Source organism: Pinus tabuliformis, chromosome 4_2, assembly GCF_031772625.1.
Source record: "Pinus tabuliformis cultivar Carrire ecotype Pingquan chromosome 4_2, CPIR1, whole genome shotgun sequence".
Taxonomy (NCBI): Eukaryota; Viridiplantae; Streptophyta; class Pinopsida; order Pinales; family Pinaceae; genus Pinus; species Pinus tabuliformis.
In genome coordinates this window covers 640,586,158-640,596,956 of record NC_142304.1, presented here as the reverse complement: position 1 = coordinate 640,596,956, position 10,799 = coordinate 640,586,158, and the positions used below count along the sequence as shown (strand labels likewise).

The following is a 10,799-nucleotide window of genomic DNA, read 5'->3' as shown; positions in this document are numbered from 1 at the left end:
CAATCGAGAAGCTGCAGGAAGCTCCAATTTGTATGCCATAGTACCAATCTTTTGCAACACCTTGTACGGACCATAATACTTTGGTGATAATTTATTATCCTTCTTAGCTTGCTTTAGGGACATTTGCTTATATGGTTGTAGCCATAGGAATACCTAATCACCTACATCAAAACTTCTTTCACTGCGATGTCGATATGCCTGTTGTTTCATTCTATTTTGTGCCAACACGAGGTTATCCTTTAAGAGTTGGAGGACTTGTTGTTGATGTTCGATGTGATGTTCCATTGCCTGAACCTTAGAATTTTCTCTTAAATATGATGTGATGGATGGTGGTTGATACCCATAAAGTGCCATAAATGGGGTCATTTTTGTTGCTGTATGGAAAGAAGTGTTATACCACCATTCAGCCAGAGGCAACCATTTGACCCATTGTGTCTGTTTATCAGATACAAAGCAACGAAGATATCCTTCCAAACATTTGTTTACTATCTCAGTTTGCCCACAGATTGAGGATGATAAGATGAGCTATGAGCTAACTAAGTACCAAGACAAGGAAATAATTCTTTCCAAAAATTTACAGTGAAAATGGGATCTCTGTCACTTACAATAATCTTTGGGTTTCCATGTATCTTTTGAACTGTTTCCATAAATACAGTAGAAATTGTATTGGCTTTAAATGGATGTGATAATGCACAAAAGTGTGCATACTTGGTAAGTCTGTCAACTACCACCATGATGACACTCTTTCCGTCAGACTTGGGTAAACCTGTGATAAAATCCATTGAAACCTCCTCCCAACATTGGCTTGGAATGGATAAAGGTTGTAATAGACCCGGTGTCTTAATTGTTTCAACTTTATTTTGTTGGCAAACCAAACATTCCGCCAAAAACTTTTGAATATCTGATTGAAGGCCATCCCAAAAAAATTCCTTCTTAACCCTGTGGTAAGTTTTTAAAAATCCTAAGTGCCCTTCTAAGGGAGAAGTGTGCAATTCCATAAGAATCTTTTGTTTTAGCTGGGAATTCTTACAGAGGTATAAGCGATCTTTGTACCATAACAAATCATTTTTCCAGCTAAATGTATCAGAAGTACTGGAATCTTGTTGTAGCTTTCGAATAAGTGTCCACACTTCTTCATCATTCTTCCATTCCTCCCTTGCTTCGTTTATCCAATCTGGTTGGATAATAGAAATGGCACACAACAATGCTTCCACATCCTCATCCTTAGCTTCTACACCTTTATTTAAACAGTCCATCTTAGCTTCTACACCTTTCTTTAAACCATCCATCTTAGATTCTGTTCCTTTTTGTGCAAGGAACAGTTGTTGCACTTGGTCTTGTAATTTTGATATATCATGTTGCATTTCTTCCTCTTCTTCATGAGTCATACTAGAGCTTTCAGGTTCCTTACTAGGTGTTTGCATTTTCTTTCCTCGGGGCATCAGTTACCGATAATAATCCTCTACTATGCCTTTTGAATTCCTTCAAAATAAATTTTCAAACCAAGCTTAAGCAAAAATTTAAGAAAATCTACAGACCTTTTTTCACTTTGTAGGAGCTCGATATTGCCTCTGATGTATCTCTATACTTTCCAATCATCTACTTCTGAAGTCATGAGCTGTAGTGACCCAAATTGGATTCTCCAAGGAAGAGTTATGTGAAATCTCCCACAGTGACTTTCTTATAGACTAGTTCAGTAGAGCGAACTTGTACGATGTGCCACGAGTCACTGTTTCAACCTTTGGATCTGAAAAATGCATACAAGAAACTACCATCCGTCCTCTTTCTATAACTTCTTACGAAATTGCAATCCGATCCCCAGAAAGAAAGTTATGAGGATTTTCCCCAGGTCACCTGTTTTGAATGTAATTCAGAAGTCTGCAAAAAGACCAACTTCCTCAGATCATATCTCCGCAAATATCGCGCGAAAAGATCTGAAATTCACACCCAAGGTTCAGCGCAATTTTTTCTCAAATGGGTTTTTTTTGCGACTTCTGAAACGTTAAAGAAAAAAAGTTATAGCGAAAATGCCACGATGACCTGTTTGGAGCAGCGAAACCCTAAAGCTCTGATACCAAATATTATGTAACCAGCTCAAGAAAAGATAAAAAAGATAGATCAAAGCCTTAGAATTCAACCTATTCGAGGGTGCAACCTCCTTTACATTACATAAATGAACAATTCTTCGATGATACAAATGACAAAACCTCCTTTCTATATATAGGAGTCTAAGGAGTCACAATATAATTTAGCCGACCTAACAATAATAATATAAAGCCACAAAAATAACAATAGAGGGATTCTATGGGGCACAAAAATAACAATATGGGGGTAATAGGGGCACAACAATATAAATAAGGGCTATAACTACAATAGTAATGAGGTAATCACTAGTATTATAGGGACCCAACATACTTGGTTGCGAAACACAAACTATGTAGGAGTAAGTGGTTAGGCGTAGTCCACAAACATAAATATTGGTAGACGTTTTAAGCCTTTGCCATGGTCTGCCTCTTCATCTAGTCCCGATGATGAACCACACTTGTTGGTTCGAAATGCCTCAGCCAAAAAATTCTCTCATGTGATTTCTACCAAAAGACTATGTTTAATTCATTATGTATCACAGAAGCTTGAATACAGAAATAAAAAGTATTATCAAGTTATCAAATCTTCAACATTATTTGAAATCCGTAAAATCAATTCTAATATAAACCAAACATATGTATGTAATCAACCATTTCATTTATAAAAATGCAATGTTTACGAAATATTCTAAATGGCAAGAGCTAACGGGCATACTTTAGGGCATTAAATGCCCCGCTACATGCGCCCCGTTAGCTCTTTAACACGCGCGCGTGTATTTTTTATTTATCTATCACCACACTCGCGTGTTAAAGAACTAACGAAGACGCATGTAGCGGGACATTTAATGCCCTATAATATGCCCGTTAGCTCTTGACATTATAAATTACAAATTCCATTTTTTCAAATTAGAGTATTCATAATGCCCAATCCCATCAAATCCATGAAATGTCAAAACCGCTTGTCTCCGTGAAAGAGTCAATTGCCCAGTCAAATTAAATGAGTGACGCCAGTAGCGAGTAATTTCATCGTGATGCCTAATTCCATCAAATTCATGAAACGTCAGAACGGCATGTGTCCCAAGAAAGAGTCAATTGCCCAATCAAATTAAATCAATGACGCGACTAGCGGATCATAGAAATTTTTTTTCTTCATATTTTCTGTTTGCCCAATAAGATTAAGTCAATATAAAGTAACGGGACAAAATAGATTTAAAAGTTCGATGAGCGTTGAATACAGTTGAGATAATTGCAATTCGAGAAAACTTCAGTCTACATAGATCGTGATAATCCCGGAGAGATTTTGAATGTTGAACTAAACCTGAGACTAGCACAGAAGACTGGCAGTTGTAGTAGAGTTACGTGTGGAGGTCCGAATCATGAATGTGGTCAATTTGGACATTAAATGACCTACGATTTTTTTTCAACTTTGAAAGGTCGTATGTACCTCGGCAACATGATTTCGACTTCGCCGGCTGCAAGGAATCTTTCACCTCATTCGACACTTTAGTCAAAATCTACAATCTATTATCATTCAACATACAGCTAACTCTCTATATTGTGTTGTTGATAGCTTTCGAGTTGATAGGGCTGTGCATAGTTGAAAAGTCAGTAGTCAATGCTTTGTAACTATCAAAGTTCGAAGGAGTTTTATGGATGTGGCCTAGTGGTTAGGTGGAAAATTTTAGTCCTACTAAATTATGAGTAGTCTAATTATGAGACGACTATATATACCTGAAAATAGCTTGAGCAGAATTTATACTCATGTATAACTATCAAAGCTCGAAGGAAAACGGATATCTTATATAAACCAGACTCTCTTTTGCTTTATTTGTTGTTGTCTTTTAATTACGGCATTACTTTGCAGAGATGGCCGCCTCTTCCCAAGTTTCTCAGAATAAGCGAGGCAGAGATGAGTATCAGAATGGGGAATTGACTTTGCCCGATGCAAAGAGAAGCAATAGCATAAAGTTGATGCAAGATAGTTATCTCATGGGTTTGCTCGAGATGATCGATAATATGGATGCTATTAACAGTAATCCAAAAGAAATCCATACTACGATTCATCTTGAGGACGAGAGGTTGAACGGGATTATGAAATATCTGGAAGATGAAGTCGGATTGAAAGGGCAAGCAGATGATGTTGATGCGAAGGGTAGTATAATGTGGGATAGACACAGTAAAGAAGATGGCACAACAGTGCAACAGAGAATATGCAGCAACATAAAAGAACAATGTAATGAGTTTGCACACACAACAGTGCAATGATTGTTTGTTTTGGAACTGCATTTGAAGCAGTCATTTGGTGAAACCCTCTATTAAAGAGGAAGGTGCTTTTCAGCACATTGTTATGGTGAATCCCTCTGTCATGAGGAAGGTGCTCTTAAGCACAGTTTCAGGTTAATCCCTCTATTGAGAGGGAAGTCATTGGTGTGAAATGGGTCTATAAGACCAAGAGCAATGCTGAAGGTAAGATAGAAAGGCACAAGGCAAGGTTGGTTGTCAAAGGGTACAAGCAGCAGTATGGGAGAGATTATGAAGAGACTTTCGCATTTCTCCCCTTTAATTTCAACAGCTGGGCATTCGGTCATACCCAGACTCTTCCTCACATAGAGGGATTCACCAACTGCTTCTGATGCAGTTCACAAACAAACTTGTCTTCCTCTCAATAGAGGGATTAACCTGAAACTGTGCTTAAGAGCACCTTCCTCATGACAGAGGGATTCACCATAACAATGTGCTGAAAAGCACCTTTCTCTTTAATAGAGGGTTTCACCAAATGACTGCTTCAAATGTAGTTCCAAAACAAACAATCATTGCACTGCTGTGTGTGCAAACTCATTACATTGTTCTTTTATGTTGCTGCATATTCTCTGCTGCACTGTTGTGCCATCTTCTTTACTGTGTCTATCCCACACTAAACATTCACTGTGTTTTCACCTGAGAATTCACTGAGCGGGGTTTACTGCTGTAAATCCCCTTTTACATTCACTTTACAGCTGTAATAAAATTTACATATGCATACAAATATGCTCCACCATTTTATTTATGCACTGCTGTGCAAAAACCACACATGGTTTTAGCTACTCCACCATTCTACGATGGCCAACAACAAAAACCTTATATCCCATGTGCCAGACAGAACAAAGATGCAGAGCACGTTTTTCACTGCTCTCTTTTTTTTACAATAGTCAATGCACGAGCCCTTTTCATTTTTTTGAAAACAAAATAAAATAAAAAAACACAATTACTTTTACGTGCCGTAAATATTTTTAACACCCATGCCTTTCTTTAAATGCACCACCATACCTCCGATACATATAAAAACATTAAAATTTAAATCACCTTACCTATTCTCTATGGTAACAATTAATTCATTAATTATTTTACCGCGGTCAACCAAAAATGAAATTCACTCCACGCAAAGTCATTAATGTATGTTCGTATGCAAGTTTGGGCAATCAACGGACGAAAAGGGTGGAGTAGATCGAACGGAGGAGGAGAATATCGGAAGCCCATTTTCTGCAGACCTTTACCTTCCGAGATTCTTACGTTGCGTTACGTCAGTGGTGAACCACGTGTCAGCTCCATATTTTCTCGGAGCTCCTTGCCGGATTATTCCTTCATCGGAAAGCTGGTCCGAGAAGTTCCAGGCGGGTAGCTTAACGTTTTCTGGCGATGTTGCCGCTGCGTTGAAATTACGATTTCAACACTCCCCTTTAATTTCAACAGCTGGGCATTCGGTCATACCCAGACTCTTCCTCACATAGAGGGATTCACCAACTGCTTCTGATGCAGTTCACAAACAAAGTTGTCTTCCTCTCAATAGAGGGATTAACCTGAAACTGTGCTTAAGAGCACCTTCCTCATGACAGAGGAATTCACCATAACAATGTGCTGAAAAGCACCTTCCTCTTTAATAGAGGGTTTCACCAAATGACTGCTTCAAATGCAGTTCCAAAACAAACAATCATTGCACTGCTGTGTGTGCAAACTCATTACATTGTTCTTTTATGTTGCTGCATATTCTCTGCTGCACTGTTGTGCCATCTTCTTTACTGTGTCTATCCCACACTGTTGTGTCTACACTTGCACTGCTTCTGCACTTTTCAAAGACAAAATACTCTGTCTTTTCTGGAACAATTACACTATCCCAACTTACAAATTTACACTGTTATTGCATATATTGCATTTCGATTCAATGAACAACAAATTCATTACATTTACCTTTACTGCTGTAAGGAAAATTTCTTTTGCATGTGCTGCTGTTCAAAACTTCTTGCTGCTGCATTTTTCGCATTTGCATTTCTGTGTGCTTCTCCTTCTTGCCATCATGCTGCTGTCCATAACTTCTTGCTGCTGCATTTTTCATATTCACTGCTGTCCATACCCATAACCATAGACTGTCATCCCTGGGTTTTTATTTGCTACTGCGTTGCCTCTGCAATTTGCACTGTGGCTGCCTTTTGTTTCATCATATTGTTGTGTCCATACTCTTGGCACTTCATTCTCCACAGAAAAATAACACAGGCTGCTGCCTTTTCTTATTTACACCCTTGCTTCACACAATCTTAGTCTTCATTTTTTTTACACAATGCACTACTGTGCAATTCCTTTGGCTTTCTGCTGCCACACACATTCTTATACATCCAGTGTGCATTAAAAATTTGCTGTCCCTGTTTTTCTTTATGCATTTCTTTGCATGCTGCATTGCATATGAAGAAAACATTACATTTTTGACTGCTGTGTGAAAAATTTCATTACATTCTCAGCCACTGAGCATTTACGCTCTGCTGCGTTTTGCCTTCTTCTCATTTTCTTCTCACTGCTTCGCATTTTCATTCCCAATACAAAACATTTCCATCTGCTGTGTATTATACTCACTCTGCTGTGAGTATATTCTCTCACATTACATAGAAGGAAACTACCTTCCATTGCTTTGCATTTCAATGCATGTGCACCACAAAAAAAAATTTAAACTGCTGTTCATTCTAATCCATGTGCTCCAAAAAAAATTTCCAAACTGTTGTCTTATGCTCTATCTTCCCACTGCTGTGAGGGTTTCCATGCTTTGCATTTTTCTCTTATCTCGCTGCTGCTCTTTACATTCCAGCGCTGCCACCTTTTCTTCTTTATGCATTTCTTGTGCATATTGCATAAAAACAAAGCAAAAACATTGCTGATTTCATCACTGCTGCATATTACCTTTTAGAGGGATTAACAAAGATTTCATTTGCAACTGCTGCGCTGCAATACATCCTTCATCAACAAATGACTGTTAATACAGTTTAGCAAACAAAAAATTACAAGCTCCCCTTTAATGTATGCTTGTCTTCTTTTGGCAAACTCATCTCAAAACAAATTTAGATCCACTTGGGAGTTCAAGGGGTTTTCAGATTGTATTACCTTCCTTCTCCATACTTGTGTAACTTTCTTCTTTTGCATGGGTCTAGCTTGTGTAAGAGCCCATGTCAAGTTACAATCTCGTGCCATATGCCCAATGTTATGACACTTGAAACATTCTACATTTTTCATGAATGACATTTCATGATTTCTTCTAAAATTGTCTCTTGGAGGTTTCCGGAGACCACAACATTTATCTTTATGAAATGCTCTACAGTCTTTTGCCATATGACCAAAGTTTGAACAAGCATAACAATAACCATAAAATGAACTTTGGTACCTGGGAGATGGAGGTTTCCTTGATGTACTTCTGAAGCCTTGCTGCCTTGAGATTCTTTGTTGATGACCATTGCATCTTGCCTCTTTGACATCAGCTACATTTCTTCTTGGAGCTGATTTTCTACTTGGAGTAGGATTTCTTCTATTGCAGCCTTCATTTTTCTCCTTGCCTTTGCTGGAACTAGGAGCATCATCATCTCTTTCTGGCTTCTTCACATCTCCTTTGCTTAAAGCATCCTCATGCTTGTTTGAGGGTTCACCTACATACCCAAGTCCTGATTTATCAAATGGAGATCTGTGATAGCTGAGCATGTCATCCAAAGCTTGAGAGCTCTTCATTATTTTGTTCAGCCCTTCAACCTTCTTCTTGAGGACGACAACCTCTTCTTCCAATCTTTCACACTCCTTATTCTTCTTTGCAAGTTGTTCCTCAATTTCTTCCTTGCTACGAGTAGCTTCAGCTGCTACTATTTTGAAGGAGATAATATCTATCTTCATTTTAGAGATTTCTTCATCTTTTTCTTGACTGCTCTTCACTTTCTTTTTAGCTCCTTGTGCCTGCTTCCTGGCTTCTTGTAGTTCGGACTTAAGGGAGGAGACCTCTACCTTGTACTGTCCAATCTCTTCTACAAGTTTGTTCACTCTCTTGTGTCTTTCTTCAAGTTCACTTGTCAAGGCATCTGCCTGCTTCTTTGCTTCATTCAGCTGATTTGTCATGGATATGACTTCTTCATGATGTTTCCTCTTGCATTGATCAAGCTCCTTCTTCAGCTTGGCAAGCTCTTCATCCTTTTCTATTACTTGAAGCTTGATGAGGTCAAGCTTTTCATTCTCAGCTTCTATGATGGGTTCTTCTTGACTCATTGTCATGGTCAGTGCTCCCTTTGCATGAAGGTCATGCAGTCTGTCCCAAATATCCTTTGCTGATGAATATTTTCCTAGATTCTTCTTCACAGAATCAGGCAGTCCATCCAAGATTAGTTTTGCTGCCCTTGCATCATACTCCATGGATTCTTTATCCATCTTGCTGTCATCAATCACTGACTCCCAGACTTCAATCCCCTCAGACATTAGGAAAGCCCTCATCATTATTTCCCATACATCAAAGTTTCCATCAAACTTTGGGGTTTCAAATAGAATGTATTCTAATGGATTGCCTTCTAGTTTAGTAGAGGCGGGAGACACATTTTTAATAGGCCTGGAGGCTTTCTTCTTTGACCTTGCCATTCTTAACTATACTCCAAATTACTTGACTGTGTTTTTTTTTAAAACAACTGACTGTTCCTTCAACAATAACTCAAAAACTTGAGAAATACCTGAATCCCTTTGGCTGAGTCTTCACACTGCTGGAGAAGTTTTGACTGCTGCAACAACACCTTCCTTCAGCTTCTTTGAGTCTTCAAAGAGCCTGGACTAGCTCTGTCACCATCAAAGAGCCTGGACCAGCTCTGATACCACTGTTGGGTATTTTTGATGCAAAATACCAAAAACAAACAATATGTTTACCACAGAGCCAATGCTTTGTTTACTCTGTCCAGGATCTTTTGACAGAGAACCTCTTAGAAACAAAATGACTCAGATGAAACCATTAAACTGACACAAAGAATTTCTATTCACAAATATATTTCCTCATACATATTCATCCTCTGTTACTGAGAGGGATTCACCACAAAAAAAACATTCAACAAAAAAAACATTCACTGTGTTTTCACCTGAGAATTCACTGAGCGGGGTTTACTGCTGTAAATCCCCTTTTACATTCACTTTACAGCTGTAATAAAATTTACATATGCATACAAATACGCTCCACCATTTTCTTTATGCACTGCTGTGCAAAAACCACACATGGTTTTAGCTACTCCACCATTCTACGATGGCCAACAACAAAAACCTTATATCCCATGTGCCAGACAGAACAAAGATGCAGAGCACGTTTTTCACTTCTCTATTTTTTTTACAATAGTCAATGCACGAGCCCTTTTCATTTTTTTGAAAACAAAATAAAATAAAAAAACACAATTACTTTTACGTGCCATAAATATTTTTAACACCCATGCCTTTCTTTAAATGCACCACCATACCTCCGATACATATAAAAACATTAAAATTTAAATCACCTTACCTATTCTCTACGGTAACAATTAATTCATTAATTATTTTACCGCGGTCAACCAAAAATGAAATTCACTCCACGCAAAGTCATTAATGTATGTTCGTATGCAGGTTTGGGCAATCAACGGACGAAAAGGGTGGAGTAGATCGAACGGAGGAGGAGAATATCGGAAGCCCATTTTCTACAGACCTTTACCTTCCGAGATTCTTACGTTGCGTTACGTCAGTGGTGAACCACGTGTCAGCTCCATATTTTCTCGGAGCTCCTTGCCGGATTATTCCTTCATCGGAAAGCTGGTCCGAGAAGTTCCAGGCAGGTAGCTTAACGTTTTCTGGCGATGTTGCCGCTGCGTTGAAATTACGATTTCAACATATAATTAAACAACGGACGGACTGGAATCCTGAAGCGACCTCGGCTTCTGATACAGGAGACATGCATTTAGAAGGAAATTTGACGTATTACGACGATGTTCGTGCCGAGCTTAGTTTCTTTGTGGACCATAATGCTGTTGAACTTGGAATCATCATGAACCTTTTGGATGGAGATTCAATGGCCAACATGTATTCAGATGATGCCGTGTATGGTTATCCTGTGACTCTGGCGGTTTTTTATGACTCCCTTTGGGAGGATGATATTTCGGAGGATGATTCAAAATGATTTTTTATCACAACAGCAAGCAAAAATTGAAATTACTGGAACGGAATTTCATGGTTGAATACCACCGTCGAGGATGGTCAGTGATGTATATATGTGTAGAAAATTTCCCTCATTCTGTAGGCAAAGAAACCATAGCCTCACCTAGGAATTTTTTTTTCAGAGTTATTTTCCCAAACAATCATAGCTGTCAAGACGAAATCATAACATGTCACACAAAATTTTATCTTATAAGACGATGGCCGAAGCGTGGTCTTCACTTTTCTTCA

At 38.5% G+C, this 10,799-nt stretch overlaps 1 protein-coding gene across 1 annotated transcript; it reads left to right on the top strand.

The window, feature by feature from the left end:
- The first annotated feature begins 3,917 nt into the window (after window positions 1-3,917).
- LOC149170988 (uncharacterized) lies at window positions 3,918-10,533 on the top strand. The gene is made up of 2 exons (XM_089425803.1): window positions 3,918-4,317; window positions 10,193-10,533. The coding sequence occupies exons 1-2, from the start codon at window positions 3,951-3,953 to the stop codon at window positions 10,531-10,533; spliced, it is 708 nt and encodes a 235-aa protein (XP_089281929.1). The 5' UTR covers window positions 3,918-3,950.
- Window positions 10,534-10,799: the final 266 nt, after the last annotated feature.